Source organism: Monopterus albus, unplaced genomic scaffold (assembly GCF_001952655.1).
Source record: "Monopterus albus unplaced genomic scaffold, M_albus_1.0 scaffold472.1, whole genome shotgun sequence".
Taxonomy (NCBI): domain Eukaryota; kingdom Metazoa; phylum Chordata; class Actinopteri; order Synbranchiformes; family Synbranchidae; genus Monopterus; species Monopterus albus.
The window spans coordinates 127,854-147,810 of NW_018128352.1; the positions used below are offsets into that span (position 1 = coordinate 127,854).

Consider the following 19,957-nt stretch of genomic DNA (forward strand, 5'->3'; position numbering starts at 1 on the left):
GAGCCAGTAATGCTGGGACAGCAGAACAGATTTTAATGTCTTCCTCAGGAACGGAATCAGACAGGAACCACGGTCGGGGTTTCCAGCAGGGCAGGCAAAGCAGACTCTCTAGTCAGTAGTGTAGACAAGGTATCGTTACCAGGAGAGCAGTCCAACAAAAGGGATGAGGCAGTATCTCAGGTCGATAGAACAGGCAGGGTGTCGGTATCAGCATAATCAGGCACTGAGGAAAAGAGAGTCTAGATGATGCATAGAACAATCTGGCAACTCCCCACAGAGTGAGGAGCTGCTATATGCTGTGGTGAGCAGGTGTGAATGATTGAGTAGCACATGAAACCAATGTGGTTGATGATATGAAGTTCCCGGGAGTCAGGGGGAGTTGGGGACAGGAAATAGATATAGAATAAGAGGGTGTTATAGGAAGTGGATGGGGCAAAATCATGACACCTCCAGGAGGAGCTGAAAATGTTATTGTGGAGAGGGACATCTGGACCACCCTACTAAATTTGCTGTCCCCATGATCTGACCCAGTGAATCAAAAAACAAAGCTCCTGATCAGTATACAGTTTGCTCCACCAATCAAAATATCTCTTGTAAAAAACTGGTTTAGCCAGTTGTTGTGTTGCTCTCCAGTTAGTAAAAAGCATGTCCTGAAAACCTGAAAAAGAAATCCTCAGACTCCACCATGACTTCCTATTTGCTCCAAAGTCCTTTGTATACAGCAAACCTTTTAGTTGGCATTGATAAGTGATGCTATCTGCTGCATTTATGTTGTTTTGCCTGGTGATCTACTTCACTTTTTGGCCTGTTAGCTTAAGTTCAAAAGCTCACAAAAAGTTTAACATTGGTGCAAGCTAGACTGTGGGTGACGGGTTGTGAATGAATCCTCTACAAAGCCATTTGATATAACCCCTGATTCTTGAGTTGGTACTGTCTATTTGGCATTGGCACACAGAGACTTGCTTCCATTCATTTCACTGTGCAGGTAACATGAAGTATAAGAAAAAACAGAAAACACAAGTTCCATAGATTATAACAAGCCTCCTCTACACATTTAGAAAGATTCTTGCCATGATAAAAGCAATTCTAAAACCATTTACTGAGAGCTTGATGATGAATAGTAGTAGTTTATCAAATTACAAGGACCAGTAAAAAAATTAAAAACCCCTTACAGCAGATACCAAAAGGCTTATTGTTGGAATGACTTTTACAGTATTTTTCAACTTGACACACAAAGAATGTACCTAAATAGATTGTTGAAAACATCCGTTACTTAGGGTTAGAATACTGTCCATGATGAACTGATTATTTAAGACAAACAACCCCTAAAGATTCAAGATGTATGTTTTCTTTTTTTTTTTTGTGTGCAAAACAGACAGATATAGCATACAGCCATGTAAACCATAAAAGAACATGATTAAGACAAAATAAAATTGAACATGAAGACTGAGTTTAGTTAACAGATGAATGGCATACTAACAACAAAACATCAGTATGTGTACAGAATGCAGAGAGGTGTGTGTTTCTGTGTGTGTGTGTGTGGAGGGATTGGCTTGTTAATATGTAATTTCCATTCCATTGTCTACCTTACATTTTTTACATTGGACCCTGGGCCTTTTGCTTACATTGGGTCATACCCGGACCTTTAGGAGGGTGCTGTTTGGTGGGGTGGGTGCTAAATGACACATGATATAATGAATTGCATTGTCCAATTTAAAAAGAGGGAGTATGGGGAACCTGCCCTCTCTCCATTCACTGCATTAAAAGCATTAGCTGAATCCCATCACCAGCCGAACCAGGCCAGAGGAGCGGTCTTAATGGCATCACTGAAAAGACTGGCTGTTGTCCTGATGATCTCTCATTCAGTGAATTTCTTTGGTCTCTTGCACCACTATCTTGCGGTAGGTGGGGGTTGTGCTTACTGTGGTAGTAGAAGAACCCACCACACTACTTTGAGATCCAGGGATCACACTGCCCTTGCTGTGGAGGACTCTCTGAGAGCCAGAGACATCACTCTTCTGGGAAAGACTTCCTGCTCCCTGAACCAACTGTCCTCCACTGCTTGTTGGTTCTCCAACCACCAGGACTCTCTGAGATCCTGAAAGCCCTCCTGACTGTAGAGTACCTCCCTGCACGAGACGGGTCTGGCTCCCTTTCAGCACTTTCATCGACCCTGCAGGGACCTTTCCCTCCACAACCATCATGGCCTGGGAGCCAGAGAGGTTTCCAGTTTGGATCAGGTTGGTACCACCACCCTGGACTCCACTCCTCTCCACCAGCACCATGCCAGGACCTTGGCCTTGTCCACTGGACATCACTGTCTGCCCCTGAACAACCACACCTTGGGCAGGTCCAGTCTGGGTGCCGTTAACTAATACCATGCCCTGCATGTTGGCGGCCGGTGCCTCAGCCAGCAACACGGTGTTCTGAACTTGTGGCTGAACTACATAGTGCATTGGCTGAAGCATAGGGGCGGTGGTGTAGTAGACAGGCTGCTGTAGCAAGAGCATTTGGCCTTGATTTGCCATTCCTTCCTTCACTGTGGTCATCCCTCCCCTCACTGTGGCTGTGCTTTCGTTCACCACCTGAGAATGCTCAGATGTCTCCCTGACCACAGTCTGCTCTGTTTTGGGAACGATCGGCTGCAGCTTGGGTGGAGTGGGTAACTGTGGAGCAGTCACCAAACTTGATATTGAGGTCTGAGTGTTCATGGAGGAACTGGGCAGGGGAGTGAAAGCTTGTTTGACTTCAGTTGAGATGGTCTTCCCTCCACACACCTCTGCAAGGGTCTTGAACTTTGGTCCAAGGTCATTGAGGAACTGCAGGTCATTGTCAGACTCCAGGAGGCTGCAGCAGCCCACTGAGCCGGCAGAGGAGCCCTGGCCTTCATAGTCATACACCAGGAGACTTTCCTTAAATCCAAGGTTCTCATTTTCAGTGGCCTTCTGTTGAAAACAAACAAAAAAGGCTTAACTACAGGGGTCATGGGAACTCAACCCATTAAGAATGCACATGCAAATTAAAAAGAAAAATCACCACTTTTTCTATGCTGCATATGCATTGTCAAAGTAAAAACTAAAATAAAAATTTAATATGGACCATTTACTGTTTGGTATTTTCAGTATTTATTTTCAGCTGTGTTTTCTGAAATTTTGTTGTTGGGCTGTTATTGCAAGGAAATAAGCTGTTGAGTATAGGTGTGATGAGATCACGTGCAATGAGATCTTGATATTAAAATGTGACAATATTGCTCGTGGTGGCAAAAGGCGTGTCACAAGAGCAGTACATAAGAGAATCAGGTATGTTCACATTAGTCCGGCATAAACCAACTCCCTGCTGTGTTTTAATGCATGGGGCCGTGTTGGTCAGGGGGTGAGGTGTTTCAGGCGGGTACAATATGGCCACACTGTGATGAGTCAATGTGAGTGGTCTCATTCATTTTTCCAGCCCTTGAGTTTCCGTTGTGTTTTGGTTAGCCACGTCGCTAACATAGCTTACTCTACCTTAGCACCAATTCTACCACCAGTGTGTCGGCACTGGTAGATAAAAAAAAACAGTTTAAGATCCAGTACTAATGAAAATGCATGGCATGTCATTGTGGCGTGTTAATTGTGGCACAAATTTGACAGTGAATAGCTGTGAATGCTCATGCTAACAAGGTAAACAAAAGAGTCTTCTTCCAGTGGGTGTTCACATCCCTGATCATCCCCCATACGTGATTGGTCAACGCAGTGCCTTTACCGGATGATGTCACTGTCCAGTGTGGCATGGTGAGAGTCAAAATAGCATAGAAGGTCCCACAAAGCTTCAGTTAGAAGTTAGAAGCTCATGCACAGTTCATGCACAGTTCTAAGGTCTGAAGAGACTCATGTGAAATCACACAGGAGAGAAGCCAGTCAGCTGAGTCTGTGGCAAAACCTTTTACAGTGTTTGCATATTGTTGTCTTTTAGTGCATGTGATAATTTGTACTCAGAAAGTAGAACTGAAGTGACATTTGTTACAAGACAAGTTAAACCATTTTTATATGCACCTGCATTGTTTTACATTTTGTGACTTTCATTCAAATAAAAAAACTTTTTTCCAGTTATATTTTGTCATTGAAGATTTCTTAATAATAGTGTTAAAATAGCATCTTGTCTCATGAGCTGAGTGTATCGTCACACCCCTACTGTTGAGGCTTTCCAGGTGGTCAGCTAATTCCTCACCTGTGTGTAGTACTGTCCAAGGAAGTGGTCTGGCAGAGCTATGCCATCATAAATTCCTCCGCCTCCCCCTCCTGCTGCTCTGCCTACCGTATGGTAGGAGCCACCGATGTTCCACTGGTTCCTGTTTGCCCATGCTTCTTCCATTTGGCCACCAGCAAAACCACCTGAAAACTGGGCCCCATTTATCCCATCCATGGAAGTGACAGACTTCACCATTACTGAGGCGCCATTATCCCTCACTTTGAAACTACTCCCATCCACCTGTGTTGGCATGTTCATCAGTGGCACCTCCTACAAGGGTCAAGGATCCAAATGTCAGATTAGAGTCAACAGTCAGCAAACAGACAGCCTTTAGCTGTAAAATGCTTTCAGGAGACCTACCAGACCTTCTGCTAGCTATGCTGGCTGGTAGATATTTTGTTGTCTTGGCTCAGTTTTCTAAGAATGCTACAAAAATGACAGCTCAAATGTGATTCAGTAGTGAAAAAATTTACTAACGTCAATTAGTAGAATCCTCTATGCCTTCAGAGGTTGGATAAAGATGTACCTTTTTAGAGATTACCTCTTCAAACTAATATGCTCTCTCTCTCTTCAGTGAAACAAGAAGTACATTGAGAGCCACTGTACCAGAGTCAAATTCCTTGTGTGTTCACCATACTTAGCAAATAAAGATGATTCTGATTCTGCCACACCTACTGTTAATATGCCCTATAAATATCGAGTTTTTGTAACCCCTTTCAAAGGCTATTTAGCATTTTTTCACAAAAATGTACCAAGATATTTCTTAAGATATTCATATTAAAGGTAAATGTGGTGGTCTTACAGTGTTATCTCCTTGGCCCTCAGTGCGGTAGTTGATGAGGTGTGATTTGGTATCAAAAGGCATCTCAGTAAAACCCCCTGGTAGACCTGCACCACTCCCACATTGGCAGAAGAGCAGCAACAGAGGAATGACTGTAATGACAGCAACAAAGTGTTAGTCTTACTTGTGTAGTGTGGGGACTGCAGTGTTCCTCTGAGATCCCCTAGTAAAGGTGGTGTAGTTTCAGTTTACGGGGCACAATACAACATGGTTATGTCTTGTCTTGTAACAGGCCATCGATGCAGCTCTTTACAACAGTAGGTTTGGGGAGAGCCGTCCTGGTTGACTGGAAACTGCACTGTGGGCCTCTTAAGAACATTGCCACATTTGGTTACTGACACCTGCTGGCCAGACCAGTAATCACATCTTAAAGTAAAAAGAAATCTCTCTGTAACATTTCAAAGCTGTTACTGGTTATTGCCAGTTACTTTGAGTTGCTGGGGCATTTCAGTTCTTAAAACAGAGCTGATCCAATGAAATGGTTAGTGGTAGTGGGTTGTTTGATTTTACGGTGTAGCGTTAATGTTTGTAGTTTCACTTAGAGCTGTAGTTATTGTACATTCAATAGTAGTGCACATAAACTGTGTAGTTCTAGTGTTATACTGGAGTGACAGAAACATGCATTGACGTGGCTTACATACTACAGGTATGTGCCAAAAAATTAGAATATCGAGGAAAAGTCCATTTATTTCAATAATTTGTTTCAAAAAGTGAAACTTGTATGTTATATTAGTTCACTGCACACAAAGTGAAATATTTCAAGCCTTTATTTGTTTCAATTTTGATGATTATGGATTAAAGACAAAAAAAAAAACCCAAATCCAGTATTTCACAAAATTAGAATATCATGACAAAGTTCAACATTGTAGGCTCCCTGTGTCCCAATCTAGTCAGCTAATTAATGCAAAACACCTGCAAAGGTTTCCTCAGCCTTGAAATTGTCTCAGTCTGGCTTAGTAGGCTTCAGAATCATGGGGAAGACTGCTGACTTGACGGTTGTGCAGACGACCATCATTGACACCCTCCATAAGGAGGAAAAGTCTCAAAAGGCAATTGCAAAAGAAGCTGGATGCTCACAGAGTGCAGTATCAAAGTATATTAACAGAGTGTTAAGAAGAAGGGAAGAATGTGGCCGGAAAAGGTGCAAAAGTGACAGGGATGACCGCAGCCTTGAGAGGATTGTCAAGCAAGGGCGATTCAGAAATCTGGGGGAGCTTCATAAGGAGTGGACTGAGGCTGGTGTCAGTGCATCAAGAACCACCACATACAGACGTCTGCATGACATGGGCTACAGCTGTAGAATTCCATGCGTCAAGCCACTCCTGAGCCAAAAACAACGTCAGAAGCGTCTGTGCTTGGCTAAGGAGAAACAGTACTGGTCTATTGCCCAGTGGTCCCAAGTCCTGTTTTCAGATGAAAGCATATTCTGCATTTCATTTGGAAATCAAGGTCCCAGAGTCTGGAGGAAGACCGGAGAGGCACAAAAGTCAAGCTGCTTAAAGTCCAGTGTGAAGTTTCCACAGTCAGTGATGGTTTGGGGAGCCATGTCATCTGCTGGTGTGGATCCCTTGTCTTTTATCAAGTCCACAGTCAACGCAGCTGTCTACCAGGAAATTCTAGAGCACTTCATGCTTCCTGCTGCCGACAAGCTTTTTGGAGCTGAAGATTTTATTTTCCAGCAGGATTTGGCGCCTGCCCACACAGCCAAAATTACCAGTACCTGGTTTAATAGCCATGGAATAACTGTACTTGATTGGCCGGCACACTCACCTGATTTAAACCTCATTGAAAATCTATGGGGTATTGTCAAGAGGAAGATGAGGGAACACAGACCCCGAAATGCAGACAAGCTGAAGGCCAATATCAAAGCAACTTGGGCTACCATAACACCTCAACTGTGTCAAAGGCTGATCGCCTCCATGCCACGCTGCCTTGATGCAGTAATTAATGCAAAAGGAGGCCCAACAAAGTACTGAGGACATAATACAGTACATTAACACACTTTTCAGAAGGCCAACATGTGTTTAAGATCCTTTTTTTATTGGTCACATGAAATATTCTAATTTTGTGAAATACTGGATTTGGGTTTTTTTTGTCTTTAATCCATAATCATCAAAATTGAAACAAATAAAGGCTTGAAATATTTCACTTTGTGTGTAGTGAACTAATATAACATACAAGTTTCACTTTTTGAAACAAATTATTGAAATAAATGGACTTTCCCTCGATATTCAAATTTTTTGGCACATACCTGTAGTCTTCAAGTGATCTTAATTATTTAATTAACCAGTTAAGGGCATTTAAAAGTACCAGTCTTGACTTCTGTAAGTAATATTCCACATCTGAAAAGACATGCACCGTCTACCACCTTACTTTTGTCTTGGTTTTGAATCATTTGCTCTGCTGACATGTTTGACCTAAATTGGACATAAAGTCAAGTCAGCCTGTCTTGGGATGATCTTGTACACAATGAAGGTGTTCAGTGTCTGATCACATGACCCTTCATCAGAACAAGCATCACATGTTACTTACGTAGTAAGAGCAGCAGGCCCAGCAGTAGCAGCCCGATGCCCGCAGGTCCTAACTTTGTTTCTTTGCTGGGCTGCCCACTGGCACCTCGTTTTCCACATGCTACTCCATCCTCACAGGTACAGACTTGGACCTGGACTTTCTGTGGTTCTGGACAGGCCAGGCCCTGCTCATCCTTCACACTGAATTCCACTTCATAGACTCCAGGCCACAGGTGCTCCTGGGCCCTCAGGATAGCCGCAGTGTCTGTGGGCAACAAGACAAACATAAAATGTAGAAAATCAACCTAAAGTTAATGGTTTTCTTGGTTAAAGACTAAAGGTTGGATATGACTTTTCCACATGGACATTCTGGAAGTCTTTGACATAACTGGCATATTCTACTCACCACTGAGATGCTCAACCTGCCATTTGCCCTGGGTGCCCTCTGGGACGATGACAAAGTCAAAAGGAGGTCCATTAGGGAATGGATCCGCATCTTTAGCGCTCACAGTAACAGCATCTTGCGTGGTACACATAGTCTGGATGTTATTGGTAAGGGTGGGGCAGTGGTCATTAAAATCTTCCACCTGGATGGCTATGGTGCCAGTGGCTGTTTTATCAGGCATGTCTGTGTTAGAAAGACAGAGACAAGAACAAATTAATCAGCATTTTCTTTCTTTATTTCTCCTTCCTTCAGAGTTTAGAGACAAACACTTCATTATCCCTTCTGGGTGACAACACATATACATGACATGTTGCCCTGCTAACGATGTCTTCAGGTTGAAGGCGATGCTTATTTTCTTCTTGTTTTCTTCCTGTGAGTTCAACTGTTTATGTTACAGCTCAGATCACAAAACCAGAACCTCTGTTTCTGTACTTTCCATGCACTTAGGTGTATTCAAAGTGCTTTACAGTATCAGCCCTATGACGATGGCCATGTGGAGCACCTGATGTCCAGGGATTCACTCAGGTCATCTGTCCTATCCCATCAGGTGTCCTCGGACCTCTCTCTCTTGTCTGGCTGACAGTGACTCATTCTACATGTTTTGAAGCTGGACCTTCATTCTCCATGAGTCCACACCCCACCCACTTTCTGTCTCCTGATGCTGATGATTCATTAATTTTTTTCATATGTTCCTAATAATATTTTGTGACTATAATTACTCTTTCACCTTTTCTCTAGAGCCATACTCACAGCAAACAGCTAACTATTGGCAAGGATATGGTCATGAGCAAAAATTGTTAGTATTTTTGTTTCATCTATGACTTACATATTGTAGGGTATATGGGATGACCACTGTAAACTGTAGAAGCTGCTGGCAGAGTTTAGACTCTTAAAATTAAAGAGCCCATGGCGCTTTTCCTTGTTTTCTGACATACAATGTTACAACAGCAAATTATCATCTTAGACGTGACCTAAAGCTAAAAAAAATTGAGGTGTACATACTGTATGTTCTAGTATTTATATGCAGAAGCAACTCAGTTTATAAACATCTCACAAATCCTTGTTTGCAAGACTTTTTTAACAAAACTAAGTATTACATAATAGTTTAAGGATTTCCTTAAATGGTCATAATCTCCAGGCAGTTGCGCATTCATGTGAGCTTGCCTGACATCCACTAGTACCATTGTGAAAGTGGAATTTTTCAACTGCGCCTAGTTTTGTGGATATATTTTTCCTCCTGCTACTGCACTGTGATCAGAAGATGTGGAGAAAAATACAGGCCCTGAGGTTACTGCATGTCCGGGAATGTTCCTGTACAGGGACTCACTGTTTTACCTGACTGGGTCGAACCTACAAGCAGCCGGCCTGTGAAGCCAAACACAGCGGTAAATGATCAGCTCATCAACGCTGGATTCCCCCGGAGCACAGTACCTGTTTTGACTGCTTGAGGCCAGTGTGTCTGCTGCATGTGATGTGATGCCAATTAACAACCCATGATGTTATTGCTGGCGCTACGCTACCTGTTGGAATTAATTTCACTACTTTGGGACTGTATGTGGTCATGTGGGGGAAGACGCCGTGACCACCGGTTGGATTTACCGACCTTGGAGCTACTTGAAAAGGAGTGATGTTTCCACTACTGTTAACTGTCTGTTAATGCCTTGTTTCTGTAACGTTAGAAAGAACTGTTGTAAGGCTGGAGAAGTTACTATGTCTGCATTATTCTGGTGAAAATATGGGGTTTCTCAATTACCCACTTTGTTTAGAGTGTTACACATCTCTTTTCATCTGTATGTATACCGTTGTTTATCTATCTACAGTATGGAGGAGAAATTCATATGCCGTTGCGGTTCGTTGTGCTGTCCACTTGTGACACAACACCAGCAGCAGGAGTTGTGCACATTCATGAACTATCCTCTCGTTTTTAGAAAGAGGCTCTCTGGTTTTATTATTCCGAAATAATTACAGACTATTTGGAGTTATGATGGGTGCAAAGATAATCTAGAGGAACCCAAGATTAAACATTAAATGGCTGGAAAAGAGTAACATAAGCATGCCATGGTCACTTTAATGTGTCATACCTTTCTACATATACTTTTTCCTAAGAGTACTAGTCCTACATGTACAACACTTGGAGCTGGAGCAGATATATAATAGAACATTGTACCTTCTGAAATGCAGAGTATTTTAGCAAAATATGTCCCATTGACCAGGAATGGAGATTCTCTGTCAGGCATCTTGTTCAGTTTGATGTCAGCGGTCTTTGGGTCAATGGTTAGCCAGTTGTCAGGGTCTGAGCCTTTGGCATACCTACAGCAAAAATGCATCATCAGTTATTCTTATTGAATATAATAAATAACTGGAGCTGACAGTGTATTTTTAACTGCAGAGGCATTCATGTGATTGCACTGACCTGACATTCTCAGCTTGTTTCCCAGTGTCTCCATCTATTGCAGCATAGCGGGCAATAGCATTGTTAATATTGATGGAGTGGCCTCCCTCTGAGATGGGAATAGCTTTGACTTTGGGGTCAAAATGTGGCCCCTCAACCTGGTTCTTCACATTGATTTTGACTGGATAGGTTTTATATGTGGTCACACTTTGCCATGATGATCCTCCAGATGCACCTCCTGCACCGGCACCACCTCCTCCTCCTGCTCCACTTGCTCCTCCTGCTCCACCTGCTCCCCCTGCTCCTCCTGCTCCCCCTGCTCCACCTCCAAAACTTATACCACCCCCTGAATATACACCAGATCCATATGGTGGAGCCTTGTTCCTCACAGTTATTCCTAGATCAAGATCCTTCACATCCTCATAATCCACAGCCTGTGAAATGGCACACACAAACCAAGAAACTCAAATTATTATTGACAGCTTTGCTATTTGTGTGTATTAGTCAATATTAGCTCAAAATCCAGTAAAGTCAGAGCAAAAATGCAAGTTGTTTTTTTGAGCATCCACAAAGTTAAATTCATGTAAGAATGGTGAGCAATTTACATCTATTCACATAAAACCAAAGATACTGTTTTTAGATTAGAAAAAAACTAACTCCGTGTTATAGGCATACTGATAAAACATCTTAGGTTAACAGTTCTCAGCCCTTGTCTGAGGTTTCTTCAGCAGAGCATACAGATAGGTGACAAATTAAAAGGAAATCCTGAATAAAGGAATGGAAATAAAAAAAAATTAAGGGGTCACTAGTTAGTCTGATGATTATTTGTTTGATGTTGGTGATTTGCACTTGGAAACTGTGGTTAATTTCTATAAGTGAACTGACTAATATTACAGCTCTACTGAATGGCTTAAAAGCGTGTCGAACACAATGAGGGAGTATGTTAAGTATGTTGAGTATGGAAGAACGATGCCTCCTCGCTGCAACAGAGGAGCACTGAAGCTGTTTGGATGTTGTTCACTTCATGGTAGTTCTAGTTTTTCCTTTCATTTGTCACACATCTGTTGTGGATGTGGTTTTTCACAGTACCACAGACTAAACTCCATTCACCTGCATTATATTGGTGAAATTTCAGAGAATAGCTCAAATTGAACTTAAAAAAATCGTGTTATCTATCTATTGTGAATGAAGCCACCCCTTTAAATGAAGCACTCCATAAAGCCCCAAAAGAAAATAATACAATTTCAGTGTTTTGTGGACCTTAAATTCAATGCACAAAATCTACATAAACCTTCCATTGAAATTGTAGACTGATCATTTTTTTGTTAGTGGGCAAACTTAAAAAATCAGCATGGGGTTCCACAATTTTTTTCCCTGACTGTATACTCAAATACTGCACACTGCCAGTGACACTAGATTTTGTGCATTGAATTTAAGGTCCACAAAACACTGAAATTCACATCCATGCCAGACATACTGTATCTTTACAATGAGGCAGCTCCACCATCTACAGTAACTTACAGGCTGAGGACAATAAATTGTTTTTATTATTAGACCTAAGGTCTGTTGCCTTATTTTTTATTTGCAGCAGTGATTTTGCAGTGAAGTTCCTTGCTTGCAGTAAAGCTGCAGACATTATTGCATCTAAGCAGCAAAACTGAAATCTCCCTGTAATAAGCCACTAAACAAGCCAAAAAAAATACTGTAATTCTTGAGGAAATGATATTTGGACCTGTGCTGAAAATAAAAATAAAGCAACAGCTTTGACTGTGCTGGACTCATCTTGAACACAACTGCTTTATTTAACTGTAGAAACTGTGAATCTGTATGCAGCAGCTGACCTGTTTGCTACGTAGAAAAGCATTTAGCAGTGGTCCACTTCCTACCAAATCTAACCTTTCAGTCAATTGTCCTGACTAGACTTTGGCTAAAGTCCTGACTAAATTTTGCCCCATTCAAATGAATGGGAAAATTCTACTTCAGCACACTTTCAGGTATCAAAATATTCAGCTCTTCAATGACATTCATGGTCCTATTCAAGATTTTTTCTAAACTTCATACTTTTGAAATATTTCGCTTTATTTTGAAAATCTTGCCCCATTCAAAGGAATGGGAAAAATTCTACTTCAGCATACTTTCAGCTAGCAAAACCATTCAGGTGTCAAAATGTTCAAGGTTTTCAGGGCAATCTTTCAGCACTCTTCAGAAAATGCATTTCTCTAGTTCACTTTATATTTCACTTGTATTATGTGGCATTCATGTGGACGGCAAAGTAAGAATTTCATTGTACAGGGAAACACATTTCCTAACTGTACATATGACAAATAAACCCTTTGACCTTCCCTAAGGGCTGACAGGCTTTACAGCCTGGTCTCTGTGAGAGCCCTCGGGTGCTATGTGAACAGTACCGGGTCCCTTCGCTTCTCTGACGGGTTGTCTGTCTCATATGTGCAGAACAACAGTAGGCAGGTCTGTTTCAAAGCAACCATACGTGGTGCCACCTCACTTCCCTGTAAACTAATTTCTTTTGTTCTTGGTATATGGTCACTGCATTTACCACAAAGAGCCCAATGAAAACTGGAATTCTGACACATATGATTTCTCTGTGTTTAAACTGCAGTACCTTGTCCAGCATTAGGATTCCCTCGTTGGTGACGGGATCTGTTCTAATGCTGAAGTACCCAGCCTCATTGCCTTTGACAATATCATACACAGCTTCCCAGTTGTCTGTGTTCTTCAGGTCCAGGTCCTGAGATTTGAGTCTCATCACCTCCACACCCTGTGTGTTTTCCTCAATGCTGCCCTCATACTGCAAGTAAAACACAGGAGAAGAATGTCACGGGCTTCATTTCAGCAACATTAGTGTTCTTTAAATTCAGTTCATACTGAAAAATGTGAAAAAGAAAACTACCTTCTCTTTTTCCAAAGTCGGAAGGTTGTCATTCACATCTTGGATATTAATGGTAACAGTGCTGGTTGCACTGTTTCCCCCTGGTTTGCCATTGAGATCTTGACCTCTCACTGTCACAATGTATTGATCTACTTTCTGAAATAAGAAAACATTTACAAAATCATAACTATTGATTGTTTTTCAAGAAACGTCCTTCATGATTTGATCTAATGAAAACATTCTTATTTTATTATGTCCAAAATATAGAAAACACTGTCACTGTACTTCACACAGTACCTCTCTGTCCAGAGAAGACTTTTTGACAAAGACAGTCCCATCACTGCTCATGTAGAACATGTCGTTGAATGGACTCTGGGCTATGATGGAGTAGGCAATCTGAGAGTTCTCATTCCCTGGTTCATCAGCATCAGTTGCAATGACTTTCATAACTGATGTTCCTGTAAATACAGCAATAAATGAAACAGTCATCAAACTAAATAGTAGTTCATGTAGTGTCACAATATTTAGTCTGCTGAGAATTTCTGAGCAATGGACAAAAAAGCAGAAACATTGCAGTACCTGCAGGACTGAGCTCGGCCACCTCCCCGGCCTTCATGACTCCAAACACTGGAGCATTGTCATTCTGATCCTCAACCTTGATTCGTATGTCAATTTTCTTCTCTGCATGACTGCCATCGTTGAACTTGGCAACACCCGAGAGCTGAAAGAGCAAAAGATAAATGTTTTCTCCACCATCTGTCTTTGCAGGTACATTTGCAAATAGTCTGTGACTTGAATGTGTAGGAAATGTTTGCCACATATCTCAATATTACACATGAAAAGCAGCACTTACTGAAATATTGCATCAAAGTGAAAAGGTACAGTAAAACAGAATAAAGTCTGTCTTGGATCACTCACATTGTACGTATCAATCAACTCCCTGTCAAGCACTTGGGTCACACGAATTAGTCCACTTTTAGAGTTGACTGTAAACACGTTTCTGGGCTCTTGGTTAGCACCAATGCCTTCCAGAAAGTACTCAATGTTTTTCTCATTTTCATAATCTGATCGAATCTGAAACACAAAGCAGAAGACCCAATCATTTCATTCAAACAGAAAAAAACCTAACTATATTTGCAGTAGAAATACAAAAGCACCCATTTGTTTGGGTTGTTTACCTTTTGGAACTTGCTATGGATAATCAGACATGTTCTTGGTGCTACAATTCACTGAGTACAAACAGTTTTCGCTTCTAGTATGTTCAGTTCAAAAAGAACATACTAAAAATGGTGCCCACTAATATCATAGTCCACAGTCAAATTCTCTGCAGCACAGTGAAGACGTATTGATTTTCAGTGCTTGGCTACTCTTATCTGTCATCTTTACAGAAGCTGTTACTGGCTGAGAGTTAGTGGAGATCAGTGACTCACCTTGGCAATAGATTCCTGTTGAGTGTAGTCTACATTTTCCATCAAAGGCGATGGGGGTAGAATCCATTCTCTTCTTTTTCTTACCAGATTTTCTCCAGAACTGGCCCAAACCAAAGCAACAGCCTGAAGATGTAACACAACAGTGATTAGATTTTGCTGCTGGTCCATATCATAATTTAGTAAAAGGCTGCTGACTCTGTGTGAGCATCTTGTGGCCAAAGTGTGCGGCTACATGCTGAGCACATAGTGACAGCTCCCCATTCATTGTCAGTGGAAACTGGGAGCTGTTGCTCAGTACGCCCCATTGTTTGAAACAGGGACTGAAGGTGTCCAGCAAGGCAACAGCACAGAGCTGGAGAAAGCTCTATTCTAGGCATCAACAGCCAGGCAAGAACTGGCAGAGATTTTGAGCAAGGCTCAAAGCGATTATATTTTTCATCCTTGAACTAGTATGACGCCACTTTATTAAATTCTGACATTTTTTCAGGCATGAAAGTAACCACTTAGATTGAGAATAAGTGGTCAGTATATCCAAATAATGCCAATTCAGAAATTTTATTCCAGCACTTTTGAGTACTTGTTTTCAGACTAATCTAGTTCTATTAGCAGACAGCTAACAGCTGTCAGTAGTCTGTCAGCAAGGACACCAATGTTCCAGCTGCACCTTATAGCTGTGTTTTTACTGTGGTAACCTAACAAGTGGTACACCCCATGCTTCCTTAAACCATCACTCAGCATAACCTCACAGGTTGGCACTGATCATCCTACTTTGCTTTTCCAGTGTATTTTTCCAAATGTCGGTCTCTGTTTAGAGGAGGGAAGGGCTATGCTCCTCTCACTCATGCAGCTGAGCAGACGGAGAGCAGGGGATGTGAAGGATCACTCCCTTACCACTTTGGAAAAAAGAGCTCTTACTATTGTACAATGCTGCCACAATGTAGTCAAAAATCTAAGTCAAAGTCAAACTTTGTCATTATATGTTAACATAAAAAATTTTGAATTATAATAATAAAGTAGTGTACCCCAATTGACTAGTGGGGAAGAGTGCACCCTCCTCCCCTGTGCTAACAGGACCAAGGAGGGTTAACAGGCTAATGTTGACTCGCCTAGTCATACTTCCCAGAAACTGGCACCTTCTGTATTGAATGCTGTAGTATTGTGGAGGAAAGCTTCCCTGCCTGTGTCCACATGCTGGGGGGAACCACACTTAGCCCTCGACACTGTCTAGCTCAAAGTAGAACTCAGAACAGGGTGGGTTAGGGAGAAGAGGGAGGCATCTTGCAAGAAGCACAGAACAAACAAGGTGAGGATCAGAAGGCCACCGAGCAGAGGTCCACCACCGACATTCCCCTGAGCAATGCAGCTGAGGTAAAGATTCCTTCGGTGGAATGTGCATGGATGCCCACCTGGTGGGCCCCTCCCAGAGGCTAGATATGCCAGAGATATACATTGCATAGCCACTGCAACAACCATTGGGCTGAGAGTTGAAGGCCATGGGACCCCTGCCTGTAGTGCATGAATAAGTGTCCAGAGCAGCAAGTCACAGCCGTGCATGTCACATTACATGCCAAAGCATGTACAGGGCACAAAAGATGAGAGGAGGCTTCCTGCATCAAGCAGTGAGAAGGGAAGAAACTGTTCCATGTTACAACCCTCAACTTAAAGGAGCTGGTGATGCTCTTGGGTGTGTAAATTGGGTTCAGTAGTAAAAGCAGTGCTGCCATCTGCCTGAATCCTGAAACAAGAAAGGGATACATAAAGAGAATGAAGCTCATTGGCGGTCTTTGCAAACATCAGAGACAACAGCAATGCAGGCTTAACTGACAGAAACCTGAGGGGAACCAGGTCAAGGGTTTCAAACAGGAATTTACCTAGCACACAGATTACCAGGAAAAACTGAGGAGGGGGTCCAGACCCTTACCCACATGCCAGCACTGAAAAGCTGACCACGTCACAGTGTACACCGTTGTGGTACAAACAACCCTTGGATGGTGAAAACAACCTGCAGTGAGACATCCATGTTCTCCAGTCTCCCCCCTCTCAGATACAGCCACTGTCCCATTATTGGGTGGGCTTGGATTGCTCCCCCCATTTGGGAGATTGCATCTTAACACCACAGAAGTGCTCTAAGGGTTATCAAAAATGCTGACAACTGCTCCTCCCGAAGCTGGTCCAGAAAGTAGGGACTGAGCGGCACTGGTGGGAATGCGTAGTAGAGGAGCATGAGCTCACAAAGAAAAACAATGCACATTTCGTGTTGCAAATGTCCACCTGAGCCCTGCCGAACCTTGTCCATATGTGCTTATCCAGGCTGGAATTTGGAGAGACCAATCCCCTGAGCAAGGACCCCTTCTTGACATAACATCCAAAGCTGTATTCAGCTCACCAAGGATGTGCAGAACTCTGATGGAGAGGAGGTGAATGTGTGCCCAATATGGCAGCTATCTGGTGAATTGGAGAAGCTGTACCGAGCAGACTATAGTTTGCCAATTTTTGTAAACTGCTGTCATCGTATTGTCGGTTCAGACCAGAACATGGCACCCCTGTCAAGAGAGGGGCAAAGTACTATATACCACTTTCCAAATGGTGAGCAGCTCTATTGCGTTTATGTGGAGTGACATGTCTGCAGGCCACCCACTACATGTGATGATCACTCTTCCCTCATCCTGGCAGAGATGCAACCATGAACACCAACATGTGTGATGAGGCTCTGTCAAGGAGCATCGTGTTCATCACACCCACACTGACCCAGTGCAGGAGTGATAACAGCATGGCTATTCTCTCCTGAGAGAGGCATGTTGCCATGCTGTGTGAATCCCAACACCACCCTGAGATAGACAATAGATTGGTCAGGTGTGTAACCAGCTCCACTGTCTGCAGAGCAGCTTCCTCCTTGGATCGCAATAGCAAGAACACCCAAATACTTAAAAAACCACTCTCGTCCCTTTTCTGCACAACAGCTCCAGGGCATAACCAAACGGCAGTCAGTTGTACTGGTACTGGGTTTCCTGGGACAAGAAATGCATGAATTTCCTGTTCCTCTCATCTCTAAAAAGCTTCATCTTTTCCAAAACACAGATTTGAAGTAAATAAATAAATAAATAAAATGTTCTCCTATTTTATCATCGTTTACTTACATGTTCAAATTTAAGTACTGAATTTGGGTTTATAAAACTTGATAAACTGTGTCTCTTTACCTTCCTGGCCATTATTTCCTGAAATATCTAGGGGCATACAGATATGGAATGCCAAACTAAATATTATTACCAGCTCACTATCATTTTAAATGTTCAATTAGAAATTGATTTTTTTATTTTATTCTTACTGTATAAAAAAAAAAAATTATTTTGTTCATATGATTTTTGTCCAGATTTTGTCTTGAATTACTTCTTCTTTTGTGTGTATCTCATTTATTTTTATTTGTTTGTATATGTGTTTGTTTCATTTGGTCGATGTATGTTTTAAAATGAGATTTTAGGGTCGATTTTTTTTCTCTAGAGTGCTAGTACATATTGTATTTATCAGAAAAATAAAAGAATAGACAATACCAGCCTGCAGGAACAAAAGCAAAAGTCATTATCGCTGCTGAAGCCAAAGGAAATGATTAAAAACAATCACTGACACCAGGAGGAGTGAAACAAACAGAAGTGCCTTTGTGGCTCAGTTGGATAAAGTGCTTATGCTAGCCATATGTTATTAGTTATATCAAATTACACCTCTTGTTTCATATTTTCATCACATCTTCATTGAAAACTGACAGTATTCTTAAGTACTAACCTAAATTCTAATTTGTTTTGTCTATGCCAATATAAAAAATTACTGTCACCATTTAAACTGACATATGCATGTGCATTGTATCTATATTAAACTGCGACATACGCAGTCATAGCCAGAAATATTGGCACCCCTGCATTTCTATCAGATAATGCACCACTTCTCCCAGAAAACTGTTGCAATCACAAATTCTTTGGTATTCTGTATGCTGAAAAATCCAACTGGACTTGGTTTTAGGTAGAAGATGTTTCACCTCTCATCCAAGAGGCTTCATTAGTTTTGTCTGACTGGTGGTGAGCAGGAGGTATTTATCCCCCTGGGTGGTGTTTCAGTCCTTTGATGGCCAACAATGTCCCCTAACGACTGAGTTGTTATAGCCCGGTATCAGTGAGCATTGTTACCTGTCTTTGAACTCTCTCTTTTTTTTTCAGCTTACTATTACCTGGATGACTGAGAATCTGCATGGACATATTCTCATGTTTATTTCTTTTGTTTGCATTGGAACAACACAAAAAAGCCAAATCTGATACATTCCTCAGAAAACTCCAAAAATGGACTGGACAAAATTTGTCTGTGCAGATTCTCAGTCATCCATGTCATAGTAAACTGCAAAAACCTTAGAAAAAATCAACTGGACTTAGATTTCTAGATCGAAGACGTTTCACCTCTCATCCAAGAGGCTTCATCAGTTCTGACTGACTGGTGTTGAGCCAGAGATATTTATCCCCCTGGACTGGACAAAATTATTGACAGCCTCAGCTTAATATCTGTTAGCCCACTCTCTGGACAAAATAACTGAAATCAGTCTCTTCCTGTAACCATCAGTGAGTTTCTTCCACCTCTCTACTGGACTTATGAACCACTGTTCTTTTACCAACTGCTCCAGGTCTCTAACATTTGAAAGGTTCCTTCTCCCAGCTGCTGTTCTGAGATCTCTACACAGGAGCTGTATGGGATTTAGATCCTGACTCACTGCTGGCCACTTCACAACTCTCCAGCACATTGTCTGAAACCATTTCTGGTTCTTGTTGAAGTCTGCTTTTGAGGCAGGCTTTGGGTGGTCAGGAAGAACTTCCAAATGACTGGGAAACTACAGCAGAAGTGATCAGGGAGACAGGTAGGAAGGTGATAGGTGTGTCATCTGGAAGGAGGAAAGAAGATAAGGAAACATGGTGGGGGAACGAGTAAAGAAGGAGGTGGCAATGGCCAAACAGAAAGCATATGATGAGTTGTATGCCAGGTTAGACACAAGGGAAGGTGAGAAGGACTTGTACAGATTAGCGAGACAGAGAGATAAAGAGGGGAAGGATGTGCAACAGATAAGGGCGATTAAAGACAGAGGTGGAAAGGTGCTAACAAGTGAGGAGAGTGTGCAAAGAAGATGGAAGGAGTATTTTGAGGAACTGATGAATGAGGAAAATGAGAGGGAAAGAAGGGGGGAAGAGGTG

At 42.0% G+C, this 19,957-nt stretch overlaps 1 protein-coding gene across 1 annotated transcript in view; it reads right to left on the reverse strand.

Moving 5' to 3' along the window:
* Nucleotides 1–1,622: 1,622 nt before the first annotated feature.
* LOC109952545 (desmoglein-2-like) overlaps nucleotides 1,623–19,957 on the reverse strand; it is a 22,248-nt gene continuing 3,913 nt past the window's right edge. The window contains exons 2-14 of the mRNA XM_020587678.1: nucleotides 14,736–14,858; nucleotides 14,224–14,379; nucleotides 13,885–14,026; nucleotides 13,603–13,763; nucleotides 13,327–13,461; nucleotides 13,039–13,224; nucleotides 10,437–10,849; nucleotides 10,191–10,333; nucleotides 7,985–8,206; nucleotides 7,601–7,843; nucleotides 5,030–5,160; nucleotides 4,207–4,497; nucleotides 1,623–2,945 (exon numbers count right to left, since the gene is read on the reverse strand). Coding sequence (XP_020443334.1) covers nucleotides 1,863–2,945; nucleotides 4,207–4,497; nucleotides 5,030–5,160; nucleotides 7,601–7,843; nucleotides 7,985–8,206; nucleotides 10,191–10,333; nucleotides 10,437–10,849; nucleotides 13,039–13,224; nucleotides 13,327–13,461; nucleotides 13,603–13,763; nucleotides 13,885–14,026; nucleotides 14,224–14,379; nucleotides 14,736–14,858 — 3,429 coding nt within the window. The 3' untranslated portion in view covers nucleotides 1,623–1,862. The remainder of the gene's footprint in view (nucleotides 2,946–4,206; nucleotides 4,498–5,029; nucleotides 5,161–7,600; nucleotides 7,844–7,984; nucleotides 8,207–10,190; nucleotides 10,334–10,436; nucleotides 10,850–13,038; nucleotides 13,225–13,326; nucleotides 13,462–13,602; nucleotides 13,764–13,884; nucleotides 14,027–14,223; nucleotides 14,380–14,735; nucleotides 14,859–19,957) is intronic.